Raw genomic sequence first — 26,415 nt, forward strand, 5'->3', positions numbered from 1 at the left:
CAGATTTAATCAAAACCTATCTGCCTCTCATTATGTTAAAATGTCTTAACTTACCTGAATTATCTCTGATTGTTCAGCTAGGGCCTTCCTTTGTGCCTCCAGAGAAGATACCTGTTGCTGATAAATCAAGCGCTGCTTCTCCCAGTCCAGTGATTTCTGACGAAATTCCTGAGGAGCCAATTAAGGTACTTAACTTTTAAGTGCTTCCCCTTGCTGTCACTACTTCCCAGATTCACTTTTGCTTTAATTTTTCCCCACTTCCCTGGATACACTTGCACCTTTCTCCACAGCAGGAGCCCCATTACTCACTTAGCTGACAGAACTGCAGAGCAATACTGAATTCCTCTCATACTGTGCCTTTGGATATCTGTCTTTCTAAATTTAACACCCTAATGGTGAAAAGTATGAAACACAGATGCTGAACAGAGGGTCCATAACCATCTTCACAGATTTGCTGCCACCTAAGGGTTGTTATCATTTTCTAGTGATTTTTCAGAAGACTGATACTAAGATAACTAAAATTTCAAAATATGACTACATACACCCTCCTTATTCAAATTCTTGATTTCCAGACCCAGGAACTGAACAGATTCAAGTACATTTATGGGTAAGTACATTGGTAGCCCAATCCTTCTCAGTATATAAGTCTTAGGAACCAAGTAGATTCAGATAACACAATATCCTTAATAGACAAATTTTTATTACCTCAACAGAAGATCTTGAATAACATGGGAATTCTGACTAAAATTTTATTTATAACCCAAAACTGAAGAGTTCAAAATTAATGATGGATCAGCAGCAACTCCAGATTGCAAGATCAAAAAAAAAATAAACCCAATCTTAAATGGGGTACATCAAAGGGAAAAAAAAACTATCAGGGTCCCTTCTATGAGGGTCCTTTAGGACCTCAACTCTAGACATCTCATACTCCTTAGGATAATTATTGATAATCAGATTTTTTATATCCACACAATCATTCTATTATACATACCAGTACTCATGTGGGTGCTGGGGATACAATGTTTAATAAACAAAATCCTAGCCAACTCAATTGAAGGGCAACATATAACACATTCATCATACAGTACATTATATGGCAATTTGTTTTTTGGAGAAAACAGAGTATAAAATGTTCAGAGATGGGGGTTGTAATTTTTTAAAGGGGCTAGCCAAACCGAGTAAATAATATTTAAGTAAACATCTAGGGCCATGAAGAGGAAGCTGTACTATTCCAGGCAGAGGGAACAGCCTTGAAGTGGGAACATCCTGATGTGTTTAAGGAGGCTGGTATGGTTGGAAAGGAATGACTGAAAGAGAAAGTAGCATACAAGATAAGAGAATTAACAAGAAATGAGGCATGTACAGAACTATAACTGGCTTTTAAAAGAAGCTACTCCAAGTTTTTGTATAGGACATGATTTGACTTTCACTACAACAGAATCACTCTGGTTATTGTGCTGAGAAAAGAAAGGTAGAAAAAGAAAGGTAGAAAAGAAAGCTACAAGAGAAAGAACTGGGAAACTTAGAAATGGAGCTACCATCACCTGAAATGGCAAATGGTGTTGGGGAGATGAAGAAAAAAAGTCAAGACCTTTACTTTGGACATGCTAAGATTGACACAGTTCTAGACATTGTAGTGGATATGTAAAACAGGTAGTTTAATGTTACTCTGTAACAACGAGGAGAGATCACAGCCAGGTATTTGGGAATTGTCAACATACACAATGTTAAAGCTATAAGACTGAAGGAAACCACCAGGGGAGTGAACATAGATAGAGACAGACAGACAGATGAGTGTGTCAGAAGATGAGTGTGACATACAGAAGAAAATGTGATGTTTCTCAAAGTCAAGTCAAGAAAGTGTTTTGAGGAAGAGGGAAAGACCAGCTGAGTCTAATGCTGCAAAGATAATGAGGATGCTGAGGAGTGGCCATAGGCTTTAGGAATGTGGAGGCTACTGGTGACCTCCATGCAAATAGCTTCTAAAACACGAGGAGAAAAAAGCTTTACTGGGTATGTGCAAGAAAGTTGGCAGATTATTATTTTTTATTTGTTCTTTTTATATATACTTGACAGTAGGGTGTATTTTAACATACATATTTGGAATATAACTTTAAATACCCCCCGCCTCCAAAAAAAAAAAAAGAAAGAAAAAGTGGGAGAAAAGAACTGGAGACAAGATTAGGTGCCTGAAGTGATTTAGCTGTGAAATGAAAAAGAAAGATGAGACAGAGGAGGGAGGGAGGGAGGGGTCAAGAGAGGTTATTTGAGAGAAATCTGGATGCTCGTGGAAAAGATCCAATAAGGCAGATTCAGAAGAGAGAAGGAAAATTGCTAGAGGATGTCTTGGGTGGAGGAGAGGGAAGGCACAGCCAGTTCCTCCAGTAGGGAGGGAAGGCAGGGCACCTGGGCACTGACACGAGTAGGTGGGTAGACACAGTGTTAAAAGTCTGAACAGAAAGGAAGCTAACACTTGAAGGTGAGGACATGGGAACAAGTGTGGAAAGACTAAAGAGAAAAGAAGTATGAAAGAGTCACTATGGAAACTTTGGAGAGAAAGAGGAAATACAGTATGATTCCAGGTAATGGTAGGAGTCATTTGAGGTCAATGACTATGAATTTAAAATAAGGTCCTCCAGCATGGTTATGTTCAGCCACTTGTGGCAGGCAGAGTGGGCAGAAAGGCAGAATTAACTAGAGCTGTGGTTTTGACAGGCAAAAGGAATGAAGTGAGAGAGGGTCATAGAAGATGAAGGGGAATATAAGGAATACAACCATGAACTTCACACTGGATAAGGACTCTTAAGTGAGAGCACAGTAGACACAGAGCAGTGAAATATACCATAATTCAATCATTTTAAGGAATGGGTAATGATTATTAAGTATCAAAGGATTAAAGGAAATGAGTTGAAAGGATAGAGATGGTGGCTAAAAATAAGATTCTAAAGAGATTGCAAACACTGGTAAAGACAAGGAATGACAAGAGGAAAAAAATGAATGAGACAAGGAAGATATCAATATATGTATGAAGACTGGGAGCAATGGCAAACACTTAGAATCTAAGAAACTTGGAAGGTTAAAGCAGGAGGGTCACAAGTTCAAGGCCAGCCTCAGCGACTTAAAAGAGACCTTTAGCAACTTAATGAGACCCTGTCTGGAGAAAAAAGAGAGAGAGAGAGAGAGAGAGAGAGAGAGAGAGAGAGATTATAGATAGATAGATACTGGGTTCAATCCCTAGTTACAAAAAAAGTAAACAAGAAAGAAAGAATAGGATGCCAAGAAACCCAAGATCAGGGTATTAGAAGCATCATCCTTGTAGACAGTGAAATCCTCAAGAGCTATGATAAGAGTAATAATGTTAGGGAGAAAAATAATGCACCGGGAGCTGAAATCTATGAGCCTGATATGTAACCTAGACTCAGAAGCTGGTCACTTAGGTTATATTATACGTACACTGGTGGGTGGTATGGGTTGATGACATGAACGTTAAAAGTGGGGTTTCGGAGGTAGAAAAAGAACAGAAAGGTCAGGAAGTAGCAATGAGGAACAAGAAGGATATAGGAATTGGGGGGAGAAAGTATCAATGAAAAGGGCTGGGGGAGAGCAATATTTGTGTTGAACTGTTCTAAAATTAGAATCAGCTAGGGAAGCTGGACAAAATGCAGATCCCTAGATCCTGTGCCATACTCCTAAAGGGAATTTTAGAAAGCCTGAAAGACTGAGTGATTCTTAGATACAGTGAAGAACTAATGGGAAGACAGATGTACAAAGAGGGGCAGTCCTGTGCTGCTCTTTCCATTCTCAGCAGTGTTGACTCACCACCTCCTCTTAGGTCCTCTGGAGCCAACAAACACAATAGCCATGGAGTTACTCAGTAAAAACAAAATCAGGAAAAGTGGAGGTGAATACCTTGCTCTATCTAAATGGGAACTGAGAATAAACAATCTGATATACAGAGCACTATGCAGAAAAACAACAACAAAAAACGTACTTTCAGTATTTACTAAGCCCCTTCTTTACTAGCTTGAGGTACAGTAAGTGAGACAAGGACGCTGCTAATGGAGGACCACTAGATAGTGGAGATACTGGGTACAATACTCCTTTCTAGGATATAGTCTCAGACATGGTTGCGATCTCTGGTCCCTGTTGCTTAAATGCTAGTTTCATGCTCCATCATTTTGACAACCAAACAAAAAAATGTCTCTATACATTCCAAAAGCCCTGTAAGGGTACTACTGCACTGTTGAGAATTACTGATCACCAGTAACCCCATTAACCACAGGGAACCAGGTGATGATAGGAGGTGGAGTGGCTCACCCTCCCACCATTGAAATAGCTCAGTGGCAGTCCTGGAGATGGCAGAAAATTGGTTTCAGGAAACAGCACCATTAGAAACAGCATTTTCCTACATGAAGGCTGAAATCACTATTGTGATTATTACGTACCTCTATTTTTCCAGTTAACCTTTCAATCTCAGTCCGATCTTCCCTGTGATTTTTGGTATTTCCTCTGAATTCCCTTATTTGTTTTTTCTGCAGCTTCTCATAGCTTCTTTTCAGTCTGCCTAACTGTAGACATAGTTATTTAAAATTATTTATTCAAATTTATTTAAAATTTAAGAATTAGTATACAGTGGCAAGGCCACAAATTGGTATTATGAAAGCAAGAGCAGTGCTAACCAATACAACTGAAAATAGACTGAGAACATATTCGATTTGCAATTGAAATACAAAACTGAAACTTACATATGAAAAATAAACTCTAATAAAAATAGAAAAATAAGAGAAAAATAATTTTAAAGAAAATATTAGGCTTTATAACATTAAGCTTGCACTTAAAGACCCTACCACCCACTTCCACCATAAAAACAGCAATTAGAAATTATTTTTCTTTTCTCTAGGTCTATGGTTCTCAAGCCAAAGTGCTGTGGGGCACTGATAATCAGGAATAATAAACCAAAATAAAAGCAGTTTTTCCCAAATCTAAGTAAAATTGAATTAATGGATAGAATTTTCTTATTCCTAAAATTCTGCTTTTGATCCTCCATTATTTAAAATCTATCAAGTGATTTAACTCAAAAAATCAAAATATTAAAATTTTTTGCAATATTTCACAGAATTATATAAAAAATATTCTATTATCTTCATATACTCAAACAAGAAACATATTTTATAATTCTTGTTCTAGGCAATATTGAACAAATAATCAGGCAGGATTTTTTGCCTGGATTTAAGAACAAGGAAATAGATCTCTAGCCCTGTACCTCCCATGGAATAGGTACTTTCAATTTTATGGTAGAAACTGACTCTCATTAACAAAATTCTCAAGGACTAAAGAGACAACTAAACAACATATATTAGAACTAAAATCTCACTTCTTCGTGTAGTTTCTTTAACTCTTGCTTGTACTCCATGGCCATCTCTTGCTTGATTTTTTCATGGTCTTCTAACTGCTGCTTCAACAATCCAACCTAAAAGGAGACAGATGATAGTACTTTTTATTATTAGCCTTGAAACAATAGCCCTGAACATAAAAGTAGGAAATAACCTTTGTATTTACTTTTAAACAAGTTTCAAATGTATAGAACGTACATAAGCTCCATGTATGTTTATATATATTGTATATATTTTCAAATATCTAGCTATATTCAATAATTCATAGCACACTCCCCCAAAAATGAAGAACAAACAACTGTTCTAGAATTTCCAGGTTTAAATAAAAATTCACATTGTCTATTTGATTTATTCTCCCCAATCTTTTTCATAAGAAAAACTGATGAAAACAAGGGGCTGGGGATGTGGCTCAAGCGGTAGCACGCTCGCCTGGCATGCGTGCGGCCCGGGTTCGATCCTCAGCACCACATACAAACAAAGATGTTGTGTCCGCTGAAAACTAAAAAATAAATATTAAAAAATTCTCTCTCTCTCTCTCCCTCTCTCTTAAAAAAAAACTGATGAAAACAATTTTAAAAATATAAAGCTTTTTAAATTTTAGAAACCAAGAATGTTTTACATTAAAAAGTCTATAAGGGTCTGGGGTTATGGCTCAGCGGTAGAGCACTCGCCTCATACATGCAAGGCCCTGAGTTCAATCCTCAGCACCACATAAAGATAAATAAATAAAATAAACGTATTATGTCCAACTACAACTAAATAAATAAATTTTTTAAAAATCTATAAGACTTCAAGAATAACTTCTATAAATCCAAGTGCAGATTAATAATGTCAGAAAGAAAGACAGCAGGAGAATTGTACTTGCTTTATAAATTCACCCTACTTTATAGAAAATGGTTTCACTAACCAAAGGAAGTCATCCTAACTCAATTACCAATGATTTGATACCAGTCATGATTATTTTCTGCCCAGACCTCACCTATGTAAGTATCCAGCTGTACTTCTCTCCGTGCCCCCCACCTACCTTTTAAAATTTCTATCAGGTCCTATTTAATGAAGAGAATCTAATCAAAAACAGATCAAAGATTTTAATAAATATCCTTTCAGCATCTATGGAGATGATAACATGACTTTTTCCTCAGCTTTATTAGTAAATAAGTTAGATTAGTTGATTTCTTTTGTTGTTGTTTTTGTTCTTTTTAGTGACACATGACAGTAGAGTCAATTTTGACCTATCTATACAAACATGAATGCATCATATTCTAATTAGGATCCCAGTCTTGTGTATGTACATGATGTGGAGATTCACTATGGTGTATCCAGCAGTACTTCTCTTGACAACCAATTAGAATTTCAGTTACAGACAAAAGGAGCTGGAGAACAGGGGCCTGGAGATAGTAATCTCAATCAAAATACAGAATAGTAATTCAAAACCAAATAAACAAACAAAAAACTAAAAATAAATTTATAAGACTAAGAAATTAATACAATTTCAATAAAAAAAATCCTAGTATTTTTTGAACTTGAGACAGTATTCTAAAATTCAAACTAAAGAATATTAAATGTACTCAATAAAAATGGAAGAAAAAACTACTAAGTGAATATTTACCAAGTTTCTGGATAAGAGGAAATTTTCTAGCTTAAAGCAAATGTAAAAGTCATTTTAAAATGATGGATATGACTGTGTAAAAATGTAAAACTTCCACATTTTAAAAAATCCAAGTAATAAAATTACAAGAGTAAGTTAAACTTATTCTTATATACTAATCAAAGGGCTTTAAACTTTTAGTATATAAATAAACTTTTACAAATCAAATTTAGGAAATTACTAAGCTTTCAATAGAGTAATAACATAAGAAAAATGATTCCTACAAAACCTAAAAGAAAATTATAAAAATCAATGGATACAATCAAAGCACATTATATTCACAACGAAATGTCACAATGAAATGCATTAATTTGTATAAACAATATGTGCTAATAATTTTTTTAAATATTTAAATGCCATTGGGCATTTTATGTCTATCAAATTGTAAAGATCTCATAAAATATGATTTACGTAAGCCAGTTATTTAGAATCAAGTACCCACAGAGTGTTTAGAAAAATGCAAAGTACAAAAACCTTTCTAGAAACCTTTCTATATTAATATTCATAGAAATAGTAAGCATTCATCTGTTCAACACAAATTGAAAAGCCTTAATTATTCATATTTCCTAGCTCATATCTGCTTGAGGATACAAAATTAGCAAGTGAAGGAACAAGAGGTAAGTACAATGATCAGTAGAAACGTACAAGATTTTTTAGCACGAACAGAAGAAAAGAAAGAATCAGATTACCATTATAGTAGACCTGTGGTATCTATCTACTAAAACACATAACTCACCACCAAAAAAACCACACACACACACACATAAACTTCCTTAGACTTTCAATAGCTATGACCCTTTGGCCCTCTGTCACATTTAAGATAGGACAGGCCTACAGAACCTTCAAAGCTTTGAATGATTTTATAAGACCTATTAACTGACCATGGAATCCTCAAACCCAGCAAAAATTCTTTGACCAAGGTTTTTAAAGTCAAAGGCGAAGAGATAAAAAAACAAAACAAAACAAAACAAAATAACCCATCACTTTCCACTCTACAATATTTTATGATCTCTCTTATTTGGCTCTTCATCTATGTCCCAAGAGAACTCAAATCCCAAAGAGAAAGGTTTGCTGGCATGACCTTACAACCCATTTGAAGAAGCCTGGCCTTGAGAGTCTCTCCTTCCTCAGATTCTTGGCATAATGTGACATGTGGAATCCCGAAGCACAGAAGAGGTTCTAGTTCAATCTCAGTTTCTCTGACCTCTTAGCAATTGGATCTCTTCATCCACCACTAACAGGTTAAATAAATACCTAAATTACATATAGCCTACCTATCAAATAAAGAAAGGCAGAAAGACAAAATATTTTCAAGACAAAACAGCAATAGAGAATCTCCAGGTAACTATCCTAATAAATAAGGAAATGCAGATGACAAAGTGACAAAGTCTAAAGAAACTCGGAGAAAAAATACAAAGATACTAACCAATGAGTACATGTTAGATTTGCAAACTAAAATGCCAGAACAAACCCTCCAACTCCAACTGAAATCTCTTTTCAATACACTATACAGTTAAAGTTAATAGCAAGTCCATCCCAAAACCGTACTAGAGAGTATGAGAGAGAGAGAGAGAGAGAGAGAGAGACAGAGAGAGAGAGAGAGAGAATATGAATGTGTGTGTGTGTGTGTGTATGAGTGTGTGTGTGTGTGTGTGTGTGTGTGTGTGTGTAAAATCTGGAAAACTTATTCTGAAAAAACACACCAAAAGCAACATGTAGAATTTGCTCCCCTCTTCCAGAAAATCATATTGACACTGAAAAGGAAAAAATGAGACCTTCAATTTCCAGTTCATTGTCTTATTAATTATAATGTAACACTAAATCATTGATCAATAACAGAAGTGAGAATATCAACTGTTAATGAAGATAACATGACCAAGATAGTCACAGAACTTCTAGTCCTTCACACTACTCTGTTTTTACTACTTTCTAGAGTAAAAGAAGTTAAAAAAAATTATAAAATTTATTAATATAAAAAACAATAAACTAAGTAAACAAGGACAAACATACTTTGTATAAATATAAAAAGATAAATACAAAAATTGGCAAGAATTTTAGTAGGTAAGGGGGAAAGGAAGCATGATAAATCATGTAATTCTCAGAAGTTACCATTGCTACTAGTAATTTCCAAACTTTTCCATGCCCAAATGGAGGGGGGGAAAATGTATGTTTTCAACCACTCAAATAGGAACTGGCTACTGGTTTATTTTTAAATAAACTTTAACTGAAAGAAAATAAATACACAGAAAAGTACAGTAAAGAATAATCCTCTCAATCATGGCCACCATTCCAAGCAGACTGCCTCCTCCTCTGCATTGTCACTGCCTCTTTCTCCACAGGTAACCACTACTCTGACTTTGAATATTCTCAGTCAGTTTTGCTTTGTCTCTTTTTTTACTTTATATAAATGATGCCATCATACACACAGAATAATGATTCCATACATATGGTATGTTCTCCGGGGCTGGTGCTTTCACTCAACATGATGTTTTTAAGAGTCATCCATACTGCTGCCTGGAGCAAAAGCTCATTCTTTTTCAATGCTATATTGTCTTCTACTGTATGGATATATAACTTAAAAAATCTTTTTTATCATTTGTGGACATGTGAGCTATATTCAGCTTCAAGTTACTAAGAATAGTGCTGTTAGGAACAGAAGCACCACATATTTGTATTAGGAGTGGAACTGCCACATTGTAGTGTAACTTCAGTAGATAACTGGCAGTTTTCAAAAGGGATTGTACTAATTTACATTACCACCAATAATGTAAATTCCAGCTACTTCATGTTCTTATGATAACTCATTATTCATAGTTTTTTAACTTTTAGTCATTCTGGTGAATATCTAGTGGCATCTTGCAGTTTTAATTTGCATTTTTCTCATAACCAGTGAAATGGAGCACTTTTTTACATGCTTATTAGCCATTTCAATATCTTCCTTTATGAAATGGCTATGAAAATTTTTTTTCCTATTCTGCCATGCAGTTAACCTCTTATTAAACTAAAGAAGTTTTAGCTGGGTTAGCTGGGCACCTTGGCGCATGCCTGGAATTCCAGTCACTAGGGAGGCTGAAGCTTGAGGATCACAAGTTTGAGATCAGTCTGGGTAACTTAGCAAGACCCTGTCTCAAAATAAAAAATAATTTCAAAAGGACTGGAGATGTAGCTCAAGGTACCCTTGGTTTCATCCCCAGTACCACACACAAAAAATAAATAAATAATAACTTTATCTATTCTTTGTTGCTATGCATTGTAAAAAGTTTCCTGATTTTAACATAGTCCAAAATCAAACCATTAACCTTTTCCTTTACAATTATTGTTTAAGAAATCTTTTCCCTATCCCCTCATCACATATTTCTAACATATTTTCTAAAATCATCTTCTAGAATATTTTTTAAGCATTTCATATTAAAATCTATAATCCATCTACAACTGAATTTGGTGTATGATACAAAGTAAAAGTAAAAAATCTTTCTTTTTTACCCCATTTTACTATTGTTGTGCCATTTATGGAAAAGAATCCCTACTACCCTTCAGTATTGTCATTAATCAAATGTTCACATGTGAGGTCTCTCTATTATGGAACCCTATTCTGTCAAACTGTGTGTTTTTCTATCCTTGCAATAATAACACAAGATTATACTACAAAGGAACCACCATATGAGCCAGTTTGAGTCTTGCTAAGTTACCCAGACTGATCTCAAACCCACTCCTTAGTATTTATCCAGAAGAACTAAAATCAGCATACATGCATACCAATGTTTATAGCAGCACAACTCACAATAGCCAAGATATGGAATCAGCCTAGGTGAATAAGGCTGAATGAATAAAGGAACTGTGGTACATACTGTGTATACACAATGGAGTTCAACACAGGCATAAAGAAGAATGAAATTATGTCATTTGCTGGTAAATGAATGGAACTGGAGAGCATTATGGTAAGTAAAATAAACCAGACTCAGAAAGTCAAGGGTTTTTCTCAAAAGTGAAAGCTAAAGAGAAAAAAGGAACTTAGATCTCGTGAAAACAAAAGGGAGATCAGTAAAGTTGAAGCAGGAGATCAATGAGGGGGTGGAGAAAAAGGGGAAGAACTAGGGAATAAAGTTGACCAAATTATACTAGGTACATATCATGAATATACCACAATACCTTCTAACTTTAAATAAAACTATAATGCATTAATTTAAAATAAATATAGATAGAAAGAAGGAAGACCAATAGAGTAAAGGAAGAGGGGGAGGGGGAAGGAGGAGGGAGGGAAAGGGGTACTACTGGAGACTGAAACGGAGAAAACTATGTTACATGCATTTATGAATGTCAAAATGAACCCTACTATTAGGATAATGCACTAAATTTTTTAAATATTCATCTAAATAATCATACTGTCTCATACTAAGTCTTCCAACTTAATTCCTCATCAAAATGTCTTGGTTACTTCTATACACATTTTGGAATTACCCTTGTCAGTTTTCATTTAAAAATACATTGGGATTTGATTAGAATAACAACTAAATATATCTATATATCAATTTTGGTAAAACCAATACCTTTAAAATACTGAGTTCAATAATATACTCTAGTTCTTTCATTTATTTCAGCTTAGCTTCTCCCCAAAATTTAGAGCTTTCTTTATGACTTTTTTTTTGAGGGGGGGGAGGGGGCACTGACCAGGATTGAACTCGGGAGCACTCAACCACTGAGCCACATCCTCAGCCCTATTTTGTATTTTATTTATAGACATGGTCTCACTGAGTTACTTAGTGCCTTGCTTTTGCTAAGGCTGTCTTTGAACTTGTGGTCCTCCTGCCTCAGCCTCCTAGCTTCTGGGATTACAGGCAGATGCCACAGTGCCGAACTTCTATCTGACTTTTATCTCTCAGATTTACTATATTTGGTGCTTTTTCTGTTACATTACCCTTATCAATGATATCTTTTTAAACATCTTTCTAACTGCTTTTTGCTGATAAAGAGAATTCAATTAATTTTTAAAGGGTAACCTTGAATTAAGCAATCTGCTATATTCATTTATTCTAAAAGTTTGTAGATTCTTTGGATTTTCTATGTATACAAATAAGTTAGGTACTAATTATAACAATGGCATTTCTTCCTCCCTAATCCTTACAGTTTTTATTTATTTTTTCTGACTTTACTGCACTGTCTAAACCTCCACTAATTATAATGATGGAAAAACAAAGTAGTGATACTAGGCATCCTTGATTCATATACAATCTCTGAAGTAAAGCTTTTGATATTTTATAGTTACTTGCTACATGTTTCTTTTATAATCTTTTATCAGATTAAGGAAGCTTTAGTTCTAGTTTGCTGAGTTATACTGATTACAAATGATAAACCAACCTTGAATTTCTAGGCCAAACCTAACTTGATCACGATATGATACCTTTCTCATATATTGCTACATTAAGTTTGCTAATATTTTCTTTCAGTTTTAAACCCACGTTCATATGAAATTGGCCTGTTACGTCCTTATTAGGTTTTAAAATCAAGATTATGCTGTTTTATAAAAGGAGTTAGGAAAATCTTTCCTTTTTTCTGCTCTCTGAAAAATTTTTATACAACTGGTGTCTCAATCAGCTTTTTTCACTGCTGCGACCAAAAGATCTGACAAGAAAAATATTTAGAGGAGTAAATGCTTATTTAAGGCTCACACTTACAGAGGTCTCAATCCACAGCCAGTCAACACTCAAGCTCTAGACCCAAGGAGATACAGGACATCATGGTAGAAGGACATGAGGAGGAAAGCAGCTCAGAACTTGGCCACCAAGAAGTAGAGAGAGACTTCAGCTCACAAAATCTATTCTCAGCTCACAAAATATATCCCCAAAAGACACGCCCCAATGGCTCACTTCTTCCAGCCACACTGTACAGCCAAAAGTTATCACCTATTTAATACCTATCAGAGGGTTAATGCGCTGATTATGTTAAAGAAATTTTAACCCAAGCATTTTACCTCTAAATTTTCTTGCATTTTCTTTCTCAGACATGAGCTTTTGAAGGACACCTCACATCTAAACCATAACTAGTGTTACTTACTCCTTATAATGTCTAGTAGAATTCACCACTGAAGCCAATTGGGACTGAAAAATTTCTCCATCAGAGTTTTCAATGACAGATTTAGTAAGTGGGATACTATTCACATGTTTCAACTTTTCTTGTGTGCTATATTTTTCTAGGAATTTTTCTATTACATCTAAATTTTCTATTAGGGGCATATTGTCATTCACATTATCCTCTTATAGCATTTACACTAAATAGGCTCTATAGTGGGTTTTCTTTTTAAATGCAAACATTAGTTATCATTTTCTTTCTTCATTAGTCTTATCAGGTTTATTGTTTCCGAAGAACCAACCACTGCTTTTGTTCATCCTCTCTTATACATTTCTATTTCATTAGTTTCTATTCCTATCTCCACTGTATCTTTTCTTCTTCTTTCTTGGCCTTTATATGCTGTTATTTTTTTCCCTAATATCTATCTCTATCTCTCTATCTGCCCCACCCCACCCCCAGCCTGAACACAGGGCTTTGTGCATACTACATAAGCGCTCTATCACTGAGTTATATCCCCAGCCAATTTTTTCTAACTTTAGATCACTGCTTTTCAATATTTCTAATCTCTCTATATATAACGTGTGTATACATACACATACATACATACACACACACACACTTTTGTTTTTGTGTTGCTGGAACTGGAGATTGAACCCAGGGCTTTGCGATGCTAAGCATATGCTCTACCAGTGAACTACATACACTCCCAGCCTCCATAAGTTTTGATACACAGAAAGTTGGCTTTCATTCAATCTAAAATTATTTTCTAATTTTCACTGTGATGTCTTCTTAACTCATGAATAATCAAACATTTGAGAATTTTCTGGTTGTGTTTTGTTGTTTTGATTTTTTTTATTCAAAAATATAAATCAATTCTTTGAAATATGTTGTGAACTGCCGCATGGTTGTAGTGGTAAATATTTTCTTGAAAAGAATGTGCACTTGGCAGCAATTAGGTACAATCCTCCATTTAGACTAATTAGGTCAAGTTTATTAATCTTGATTAAATCTATTTTTGAGAGTTGTATTAAAGTCTTCTATAATCATAGATTATAGATTATCACCACGAATTTAATTTTTCCCTAAATTCTGTCCATTTTTACTTTGTATATTTTAAGGCTATGTTATTAAGTTCTTAGAAAATTGAAACAACCAAACCAAATGAACTGATTCCTTCATGATTTTAAAATGTCCCTAGATCTCTAGCCTTGCTATTGGCCCTAATGTCTCATGGTCAGTTTTCTTTTGGAATTCTTTCATGGAACATCATTTCCAAATTTTTATTTTCAAACGTTGTTTTTAATTTCCTTCTTCCTAAATTATTTTAGAGTCTTAGCAAGCTCTTTCCCTAATCTCTCTAGATGAAACATTACCTCACTGACTTTCACAGTCTTCCCTATTTTTTCATATATGCTTTTTATGGGTAAAAATTTCCCTCTGAGACATTTCAACCATATCCTACAAGTTTGCTGTAGAGTATTTTCACTATCTTTCCATTAAAAGTATTTTCTAATTTCCATTGTGACTGCTTCTTTGATCCATGAATTATTCAGAACTTTGTCTTAATTTTCAAATATATACAGATCTCTCAAGTTATCTTTTTCTAACTTGTCTCTGCTATGTTCAAAGGGAACATATCTATGATTTCAAGGCTTTGAATTGCATTGAAATTTACTTTATGGCCCAGGATATGGTCAATTTTGTTAAGAGATCTGTTTGTGTTAGAAAAGAATGTGTACTCGCAGTTCTGTTGTGTAATATTCTATAAATTGGGTCAAGTTTGCTGATCATGCTGCTCAAATCTGTATTCTTACTGATGTTTGTCTCTTCTTCCATCAGTCACTAAGAAAAATGTCAAAATCCCCAACTAAGATTGTAGCTTCATCTATTTCTCCTTGTAGTTATGACACTTTCTGTATACATATGAGGGACAGAGGAAAAGAAAGAATTTTATTTTAAAAACTATTTATACATACTTACAGAATGTTTCAGAACTGTCCCTCTGAGCGATGGAAAGCTGGAGATTTTATCCACTTATTTCAGTGCCTCCACTCCTTGGCTTGCCCTGCAGTGCTAACTTCCCTACACTTCTGGATTTCACCTGAGCAGCTTCCAAGGACCCAGAGAGAGAAGCATAGTGTGGTGGAATGCTGGCTATGCACAGGAAGCTGCACACAGCAGCTAAAATAAAAGCAGGAGCAAAAAGGATGTGATACGGGGCACAAAGAATGTCCATAATAATTACACACCCTGAAATTTCAAAATTCGTCATTATGAAGTGCTTCTTTTCACCTATAATAATATTCTTTGCTTCTGCTTCAAATATCCTTTTTTCTGATTTGAATATCACTACACCACCTTTTTACATCAAGTGTTTTCAAGGGATATAATTTTATTTTACCTCTTACTTCCAACCTTATTATGCCTTTATAATTATCAAAAATAGTGATTAATTATTTTAACTCGGTTTACCCATTTTATCTTTTAATAAGGCCAGCTACAGCAGACCTGTTTAGAATTAAATCTATCATCTTAGTACATTTAAATTTGTACTTAATAAGCTGTATACTTTCCTCCCTCCTGATGTACCTTCTTTGAGACTAATTATTTTTTATCATTCCATTTTTCTCCTTCTATTAGTTTGGAAGATATACTCTACATAGTACATACTTTCAATGGTTTACACAAAGTTAAACTATGGTTTTATCACATAACAAGTTGTTTTAGTTAGCCTTTCCATCAATGTGAAGAAAACACCAGACAAGACCAAGTTAGAAAAGGAAGTTTATTTAGGACTCATGGTTTCAGAGGTCTCTGGTCCATAGATGGCCAACTCCACAGCTTTGAGCCCAAGATGAGGCAGCACATCACAGCAGAGGGGCCTAAAGAGGAAAGCTGCCCAGCTCCTGGGGGATTCAGAAAGCAGAGAGGAGGGAGATGGGATGCAGGGCATGCCCTAGTGAACCACCTCTTCCACCTCGCCACACCTACCTACAGTCAATCCACTCAAACTAGATAGACTGATTAGATTGCAGCTCTCACACTCAAATCATTTCACCTCTGAATGTTCCTGCATTGACAGGAACTTTTGGGGTACACCTCGTGTCTGAACCATCACACAATCCGAAGGTTAATTAGCAGTTTTATCAATTCCCAGGCAATCTAAGTACTACAGAAAGACTTAAATTCCATTTGTTCCTAACTTGAATCAAATATACCATCACTGCCACCATAATTCCATATATACGTTAAACTCAAAAGTCTAATGCTGTTGTATAAAGTCAATATTCATTTAAATTTACCCACATGTTTACTGTTGTTTTGTCTTTCTTCCTACAACTCTGACCTTCCATAAGGGATATTCTCCTTCTACCTGAAGAACATTCTTTAATATATATGCTTTGTGACAAATTCTGAAAATGTCTGTTTCATCTTTATTTTGGATATAGAATTCTGATTTGGCAGGGAGGAAAGGTCATTTTCTCTCCTTTTTGATATTATTCCATTGTGTTCAGGTTTCACTGTTTTGGCTGACAAGTCAGCTGTTCAGACTGTTTACAGATCATTTTTCTTTCACTGCTTTTCAGATTTTGTCTTTGTCTTTAATTTTCAACACAAATAAACATTTCTTTTTATTTATCTTGCTTAAGATGCTTGCCCTTCTTGTGTGGTGGGTTCGTCAGCTTTTCATCGCTGTGACATACACCATGAGAAAAACAACTTAGAGGAGAAGAGATTTATTTTGGCTCAGTTTTAGCAATTTCAGTCCATGGTTGGCCAGCTTTGGTGCTCTGGACCTGAGGTGAGGCAGTCCTTCATGGCAAAAGGGCCTGGCAGAGGAAAGCTGCTCAACTCAAGATAGCCACAAAGCACAGAGAGAGCCAAGAACGGGCCAGGGACGAGAGGTAGTCCCAAGGGCATGCCTCCAGTGATGTTCCATCTGCCCACAGTTCTCACCACCTCCCAGTAGTCCATTCAAATTGTTAATCCATAAAATGAATTAATTCACTGGTGAAGTTAAGAGTTCTCGTGATTCAATCATATCCAGAAAGCCCTATCTCTGAACACTGCTGTATGGGGAACCACGTCTTCAAACACGAAACTTTGGGGAACATTCCACACCCAATCAAAACATTCACTTTTGGCAAAATTGGCCAATATCTCTTCAAATACCACTTGTGCCCATTCTCATTCTTCTTTCTCCTTCAAGGATTCTAAAAATACTTACGTTACACCTTCTCATAGCATCCTCTTTCTCTTATGCTTTCATATACACTTTCTATGTTTTGTGCTTCATTCCAGACATTTTCTTCTTGTCATAGCTTCCAGTTCACCATGATCTCATCTTTAAGCCTCATTTCACTTTTTGTATAGTTTTCAATTCTTTCTTGAAACCCTCAATTTTAGTAACACTACTATTATAAACTCTGAGCAGGATAATGCCAATATCTAGATTTGTCTTAAGTCTGTTTCAATTTTCTATTGTTTCTACTGTTTGTCATTCTTGTTGTCTTGTGTCCTTGTGCATCTGGAGTTAGTTTCTGAGTGTGTACTATGAATTGTATTTGCACAATTATTTGAAGAATTAAGTTGAAACCTAGAATGGTGTTTTCTTCTTTGGAGAAAATTTGAGTTTGCTTCTTCCAGGTTCCTGGAAGCCCTAGCACTTTAGAGATGCCCAGGGAGAACAGCACTCTAAGATCACCTTAAACTGATTTCAGTGATTTAAATGTCTGAAGCTGAATGGTATTTTTAAAAGGATCTATTCTGAATCTGGTCCATTTTGGGCCCATAACTAAACTAAGAAGGGGTTCAGATCCACCACGATACATCAAATGCTCGATTTCTTTTTCCCCTTGAATCTACTAAAATTCCCATTCAGTTTTTCTTCCTCTCAGCTGCCCTCTCTAGTTTCAGCTAACAATGGCTCCAAACACTGGGATTACCTCTCTGGGCTTCTCATGCTGCCCAGTTTTAAAAGATTCACATCTAACTAAACTAGAATTTGATAACCAACCAAACTTTAAATTGGGCCTAAAATGTGAATAAAGATATTTTCAGACAGATTAGATCTCAAAAGTATGCCCTACCAAAATGGCAAATGACAGAAAATATAATGAAGCAAAAGAGAGGCGTATAGAAGCCTCTAAAATGGTGAACATAGTTCCCAAGATGACAGCTACTTAGCTAGCCTCAAAAGTAACCTACCCACATTTGAGAATGACAAACTCAAGGGAAGAGGGCTTCACAGGGAAGAAAAACAGAAAACTGATCGATAACCTGATATGTCTGGACACAGAGAGAAGACTTACATTTGTGTAAGAGAATTCAATAATCAATGTATGTATGTTTAAGAAAAGCAAATGGAAATGAGACATTTACTAATTCCAGAAAAGCAAAGAAAACAGCGTAAGAGGTAAGTTTGATTATAGTTATACTATCTGACTCAGCTGAGAATAACAGTTACCTTCTTAATAATGCAAACACTGAATACTCATCTAACAAAAAATTAAGACACAAAATCCTGACAGGATGAAGAGGTGGTATCAAAATCTAACAGTGCAAACCCCTCACCTTTCATAATAGCAAGTCATTAGACAAATAGATAAAACTAAAAATCAAGGAAGAATAGCATAAAATTGGGGCTGGGGATATGGCTCAAGTAGTAGCACGCTTGCCTGGCATGCGTGAGGCACTGGGTTCGATCCTCAGCACCACATAAAAATAAAAGAAATATATTGTGTCCACCTAAAGCTAAGAAATAAATATTTAAAAAAAAAAAAAAAGAATAGGGGCTGGAGCGGTAGCTCAGTGGTAGAGTGCACATCGAGCATGCATGAGGCACTGGGTTCGATCCTCGGCACCACAAAAAAACAAACTAATGTATCCACCTAAAACTAAAAATACATAAATAAATAAATGTTTTTTAAAAAAAGAATAACATAAAATGTTACTTGGAAACAAAGAAAATATCAAAAGAAAGAACTAAAGGTATTAAAATGACTGTCTCAGAAGCAAGAATTCTAGGTTCAGAAGAGTGGGGCAGAACATTACTGTTTTTCTCTTATGAGCCTTACAGAAAGAGTTTTTTTTTTTTTTTTAATTTACTATAAATGTAAACATTAAATGTGAAGATTTAATTTTACTTATATAGCAGTGTCTGATTGATAATGGCCACTCAACAGTATTTAAATTTCTTAAAGAAAAAGAAGAGGGGGAAAAAAGTTAAATGCTGATAGAGGAAGAATTTAGAGAAATGGGAGTCAAGTTTTGCATAGATGATAGGAAAAGGGGCTGTGTGTGTGTGTGTGTGTGTGTGTACACATGCACAAGTACACGGGGACAATGCTTGAGATCAAACTCAGGTATCACATGTGCTAGGCAAGCATTCATTCTACCACTGAGCTACATCCTTGATCCTCAATCCTAACTGATCATTTTATTTATATGATTCATATTTTTCAAAGCCATTTTTTTTTCTTTTTTTAAAGAGAGAGTGAGAGAGAGAGAGAGTGAGAGAGAGAGAGAGAGAGAGAATTTTTTAATATTTATTTTTTAGTTTTCGGCAGACACAACATCTTTGTTTGTATGTGGTGCTGAGGATTGAACCCGAGCCACACGCATGCCAGGCGAGCACACTACCGCTTGAGCCACATCCCCAGCCCCTTTTTCAAAGCCATTTCATATACAATAACTCAATCTTTACAACAATACTGTAAGGTAAGGATTAAATCAAAATTTTGCACACAATAAAACAGGCTCAAAAAGGTTAAATGACTTGTCTAAACCCAGTCAGCTAAAAAGAGGCAGAGCCAGAACTCCAAATTCCTTAATTTGTTCTGTAGGAAGTTAGAAGAAAACAGCAGCAAAAACATCCTTTAAAACCAACCCAATCCCAACACCATAATCATAAAACTCATAAAGCATTCACTTTCAATTGCCTGTACTAAATGCTCTTCCAAGTATGTTCTGCAGGTGGCTAGAGCTCTCGTTGGACAGCAATCCACGATAGAAGATTAAGGCAGCTTTGTCATGAAGCACACAGCTTAGTGCAACTGACATTCTTATAAAGCAAAACTAGAATTCTCCGTGAAGGATGCAATGGATTGATTTACATCTTATGCAAGCTTTTTATCTCATGGATCTGTGATTTGAGTAGCACTAGTTTTTACCATAAGACTGTTCCTAGCCCTGTACCTTTCCAGCAAATGAAATGACAAAAACTTAAGTTTTAATTTGTAGTTCTTATATCATGTACTGCTCAAATCTGTTTATGATACATTTGAAAGAAGTGTTTTAACACAACATAATTTCACAAACTCCACAGAATAGATGTCCATTGTTATTAGCATTTGATAACAGTTCATTACTTCTAGAAATTTTATCAATTTTAAGCATTCCAATCAATGAAGAAATTGACCAGAAAGCTGCAATTCTAAATTTCTTAATATGTCCCCATGCCAATTTGTAATCTTCAAACACTTACCATCTAATCTATCTATACAGTCCTTTAACTACTCTACAAATCAGTAAACAATGACACTAATATCCATCAAACCAAGCCAAGTGAACAAGTTCAAACTTAGCCTCAGAGTGAATAAATAGTCTCATAATCACAAATACAGGAATTTCTTTAATGGGTTTCTAACAAATAAACAACTTATGTATTGCTTTGAACCAAAGTGCCAGCCAACTATTAAAGATTCTCTTGAAAAGTATGAAATATTTTTATCAAGCATAGCCCTTTCCATTTTACATGAAGCATTTCTAAATTACTTTTTTTTTAATATTTTTTAGTTTGTCAATGGACTTTTTTTTAATTTATATGTGGTGCTGAGAATTGAACCCAGTGCCTCACACATGCTAGGCAAGCACTCTACCACAGAGCCACAACCCTAGCCCCTCTTGGTAAGTGTCATCACCCAAATCACAACTCAATGTGTGCCATTCATGGAAGTGTACCTGAGTAAGCTGACAATAGCCTTGACGAGTAGTGACCCTATAGTAGCTACCATAGGTCAACAGAATGGGGCTTGGGATTACTGCTTGCCTACAACTCTCTCAGTCATTTTGAGACTGACATTCATGCCAGAAACTCAGAGATAATATTTGGACTTATAAATGCTTCTGGTTTTCCTTCTAATACTCAGTGTACTTCTTCCTACTGTACCCATTAAATTATGAGAAATAAATCAGCAAATATTATTAAACTTTCCCCCAAAATTACCAGTATCAGTAGATAGTAGGACTGTAAGTAATTTTTATTTTCCTTCTTTTCTCTTAATTTCCAAAAAAGATAAATATAATTTTGGGGGGCTGGAGTCATGGCTCAGTAGTGGGGTGCTTGCTAGGATATATGAGGCACTGGGTTCAATCTTCAGCACCACATAAAAATAAATAAATAAATAAAGGTATTGAATCCACCTACAGCTAAAAAAAAAAAAAAAAATTAAAGGTAAGCATAATTTTTTAAAGAATTTTCTTTTAAGACTACAAGAGGCAAACTAGTGAACCTGGGATCAACTTTTAATTTTTTTTAAACTAGTCATACAATGAAGTCCAAAACAACTTCATTCAATTCAGTGAATGTTAATATGAACATGTAATAATTTTAATGATGACAATTATACAATGATCATGTGATATTCTTTTATATTTTCTTAAATAAATTATATACATATTAAGTACATATGTAAACAGGATCAAAATGATCCTTGAAATAACTATTAATATTCTTATACAATTTCACAATGAGTTTTTCTTTTAAAACATACCATCAGAATTAGAATAAAAATCTAACTTGATACACAAATGCTTTCTTTAAGAAATAGTTAAATAAACAATTAGTTTAATAAACAAAGCAAAGTCAAATTATCAAAATAAGAGAATCAATTGTTTTACCTCTTTTTGTTTTATATCCAACTGACTCCTGAGAGTCTTAAGTTCCTGTTCACGGATGTCCAAGCAAGTTTCTAGAGCATGTGTCTGCCCCTCCCATTCAGATTTTTTATGAGCCACCATTATGTCAATCTGTTTCATGAGCTCTTGTAGTTCTGCTTCACAGGATGTCAAGAATGCCCTTTAAATAAGAAAAAACATTAAGAACACAGTCATACGTTCAAGTGGTTTTCCTTCTTTCCGCATATAAAAATATAACAGAGGGCTGGGGATGTGACTCAAGCGGTAGCACGCTCGCCTGGCATGCGCGCGGCCCGGGTTCGATCCTTAGCACCACATACAAACAAAGATGTTGTGTCTGCCGAAAACGAAAAAATAAATATTAAAATTCTCTCTCTCTCTCTCCTCTCTCTCTTTAAAAAAAAAAAAAAATTATATATATATATATATATATATATATCAGATTAAATCTACCTGAGGTAGAAGAATGTCACTCAGCAAACTACCAGAAGAACAGGATTTCTGAACTTTTGCTTTTAATGTTCATTTTAGGATGGTTTATTCCATAAAACATTTTGCCTTCCTGTAATAAGCAACCTAAAGCCTAAATCATTTGGCCAAACAAAAGATTGCTGTTTTAATTTGGGCTGTGAAATGAGACTTCCACAACTATTTTGTGATATTTTAGGGAAGCTTTCAGGAAGAACCCAGACTAGTCTATCCACATTCTCATCTAACCAAATAAAAAGCTTTTGAAGTAAGCAGGCTATTGTGCAGAAAAGTGATAATATGAGTTTAAGAGCTATTTCAAGAAATTCATCATTGAGCCAGATTTATTTCAACTATTTCTTCCCACCTTATTATTTAGAAACTTACTGAAACCTACCTTATTATTGTAAACTCATTGATATCCTTCCAAATTTCAAGAAATGACAGACATTGCAGAGGTGAAACAGAGGTAGTAGACATAAATGTATTAGATTCAAAGATATTTCCAGGAAAGTTCACTGAGAGCTCTAACCACTAAGTGTTTGATGCTTTTTAAAAAAGCATATGATCTTAGGGTCCCAAAACCTCTGTACTTCCTACTTTTGCTGGAATGAAAGCAAGAGCCTAGCTTCACACGGCTGAGATGAGACAAACCTCCTAAAGAGATATGCTGCAAACACGACATGGATCAGCTTAGCTTGTGCTAAACACTTTTGCTTCTGTACCCAAGGCACAATATGGTCAGAGGCATGGCTTAGTAACTGTAGTGAGAAGCTCAAGGTCAAAAGCAAACTTACCCACCATGTCCCCGATTTTGTATTCCTTCCAACAAAGCCTCCATCACCAAATCCCCTTTGTTCTGGCAACTGGAAAGGCAAAAAAAAAAAAAAAAATTAAAAGAAGAAAGTGATGAGAAAATTCATCATTTTAAGTTCTAACATTCCAACTTCAACTTAAGAATGTGAATTGACAGCATGATGAGAAAATTCAGTACCTTTTAAGATGACTGTAGAAGCAAAGAACATCACACTTTTATTTTTTAGGAATAAACACACTATTGATTAAAAAAAAAAAAAAAACTTATCCTAATTGCTGTTGATACTCTCCCTCATTGTTCTATGCCAGGTTCTAATCATAAGAGGAAAGTCTTTCCAGCAGGACACTGTCACAAACCACCTTATAAAATAAGTGGGGTCATATGCATCAGAGGAAAAGTATAGTTTTTCTTTTTAAAAAAAAAAAAAATCACTAAAAAGGTAAAATGCACTGAGGTGAAACTCCCAGTCCACCTTTGAGAGCCTTACTCTGGAGAAGACAGGCTCAGAGCACCTCCCCTGAAAACAACCTCAGGGGCTCTCCTTCCTTTGCATTTCCTCTTGGCCGTACCATTTTTTTCCCACAGGAGTTACAAATTATAGAAAAGTTGAAAATAAATGTTTCACATGTCCTTTTTCCTTGCTAGACCGTCCGTTAAGGGCAGAAAACTAGTTTTATTATGCAGTTCAAGTCCAGGGTAGCATTTCCACATAGTATATGCTGGTGTAAGGCTGATCTCCTTTCCCTTTTCCTACCTACCTCATGCAAACTAGAGACCTTAGCTGGAGGATTACAGAAAAGGGAAGGGAGGCAGAAGAGATTGCTGTAAAAAGGGAAATCATAACATGAAAAAGATAGGTGAAGCCACATGGTGACATACACCTGTAATCTCAGCAGCTCAGGAGGCTGAGGCAGAAGGATTTGAGCTCAAAGCAAGCCTCAGCAATTCAGCAAGCCACTAAGCAATTCAGTGAGACCCTGCCTCTAAATAAAGTACAAAATAGGGCTGGGGATGTGGCTCAGTGGTCGAGTGCCCCTGAGTTCAATGGCTGGTACAAAAAAAAAAGAAAAAAGAAAAAGATAGTTGAGAGCAAAAAAGGAAGGATCCTTAAATTCAGAAGTGCTAATGTCCTGTACCTTTCTCACCTCTTATCACAAATCTTTTAGAAGGTTCAAAGTCAAATCACTTTTTACTCCTTAGAAGCTATTTTCTTTCCTTAAGCCTTCAAAACCTCGACCCTAAATTACAGCCATTAGACAACGACCAAATGCTGTGATGTGGAAGTTCTGCCCTTTGTCCTAATGCCTCACCTAAAAATTACACTGCTTCAAGAAGTAGATTCCTTTACTCAACAAATAATTCAGTGTTATAACAAATACTCTATATATAGTAATTAAAGACAAGAACCTTCCCAAGGAATTAATAGTTCAGTATGGGACCAAAAAAAGTAACCAAAAATGTTCCCCACTATGATATATGTAGTAGCAGAGGATGCACCAGTGTACCAGAGACACAGAAGGGATGAGAAAATTGGAAAATATAGCCACTGTACCTTATTTGTATCTAAAGGTACTAACAAAGGAAATTAACTATTCATACACAAATATGACATGGGAGTTTTTTTCTTCTAGTTGGTTTATTAAACATTTCACCAACATTACACACACACACACACACACAAAAAAAAAAAAAAAAAAAAAAAAAAAAAAACCTCAGAAAGTTCCCATGTTCTATTCTACTTTCAAACTATGGTAAGAGTCAAATTACAGTGCAACTCAGATGCCCCCTTGGTCTATTCTAAGAGAACTAGGAGGCATTACAGAGTTCTGCAACTAGCTTTGTGAAATGAGAATTCAGTTTTTACATCAGTGAAATGAAAGGCATGAACAATAATCTTCAAGGTTTCTTCCAGCTACTTCATGGAGAATCTAAAAGCCAACTAAGTGTTCACTGTAAGGAACGTGCTTCTAACAACCACACATGGATATTTAGTAAATATATAGGAAAAGTGTTATTCCGAAGGGAGGTGCTACTACAGCTATTAAACTTATTGCTACTAAAATTATACTTTCTCAAGTCAGTTAAACAGTAATATATTTAGCAATACATTATACATTAATATGTTTTATGGATAACATTATTACTTAATAATAATAGATGCTTAAAGTAACTGAATGCTCACATCCTAGCAGCCTTCTACACTTTGTCTAACTCAATCCTCACATTACTCAGATAGATACTATTACTTTGAGGAAACTGAGGCTTGGAGGGTTAAATAACCTGAGCATGATAAAACTGCAAATTCTAGTCCTGGACAATAGACTCTCAAGTCCCAACTCATGTACAATCTTTTTATATTTTACAACATTCCAGATTTTAGAATACATCAACATAACTTCTTTTACTTTAATGGTGTCTTCTTGGTGAGAAATCAAATTAAACTTAGGCATGACGTCACCTCAAGATCACCAGGTGGCAGCAGTACAATCAAGTAACAGTACTCATAAGGAAAACTGCCATTGCAGAAATGAAAATAAATGGCCTAAGAAATAGACAAAGACATCCCTGTTTTAAAGAAAGGAGACAGGGAATCAAAAACATCCTCTGAAGAAAATAAACTTGCTAATATGTGATGTGTTTCCTTGTCAATACCTTCAACTTCTACTTGAGACACCATCAAACATGACCGGTTCTCTTCCTTAGGGTCAGGTAAACAGCAAGGACTCAGATTTTCTGCAGACCTTTATGATCTAAGTTTCCATAGCTGATTTCCTAACCAATCTAACCTCATTAAACTCTACACACTGATTTCTTCTTTGCCTATGCCATGTCATATAGAATTATGTAAAACTATATATTCTGTGTTCATAATACTAAATACAAATGTAAGTAAAAACTGTTTCCTAATCTGCTACTCCTTGCTAGTAGCCTGAAATGCTGATGTAGTAAAATAGAAACCGTGTTGCACTACAACTGATACAACTATACTTATGCCTGCTGTTAGAACAGGATACAAACAAGCAGAATTTATTAATTTCAACTTGCCTTTGGAATGAAGGCTATTATAAATCAGTAAAATCTGGAATTAAATGCTTTTAAGGAAA

General features: G+C 35.2%; 1 protein-coding gene across 7 annotated transcripts in view; it reads right to left on the reverse strand.

The window, feature by feature from the left end:
• The window catches only part of Cep63 (centrosomal protein 63), a 55,246-nt gene that overhangs the window by 23,286 nt on the left and 5,545 nt on the right, over positions 1 to 26,415 (reverse strand). For all 7 annotated transcript variants that reach the window (XM_076868918.2, XM_076868914.2, XM_076868920.1 and 4 more), the window contains exons 3-7: positions 23,292 to 23,360; positions 22,009 to 22,186; positions 5,375 to 5,470; positions 4,446 to 4,568; positions 55 to 168 (exon numbers count right to left, since the gene is read on the reverse strand). In XM_076868918.2, coding sequence (XP_076725033.1) covers positions 55 to 168; positions 4,446 to 4,568; positions 5,375 to 5,470; positions 22,009 to 22,186; positions 23,292 to 23,360 — 580 coding nt within the window. The remainder of the gene's footprint in view (positions 1 to 54; positions 169 to 4,445; positions 4,569 to 5,374; positions 5,471 to 22,008; positions 22,187 to 23,291; positions 23,361 to 26,415) is intronic.

This window comes from Callospermophilus lateralis, chromosome 10 (assembly GCF_048772815.1).
Source record: "Callospermophilus lateralis isolate mCalLat2 chromosome 10, mCalLat2.hap1, whole genome shotgun sequence".
In the NCBI taxonomy this organism is placed as follows: domain Eukaryota; kingdom Metazoa; phylum Chordata; class Mammalia; order Rodentia; family Sciuridae; genus Callospermophilus; species Callospermophilus lateralis.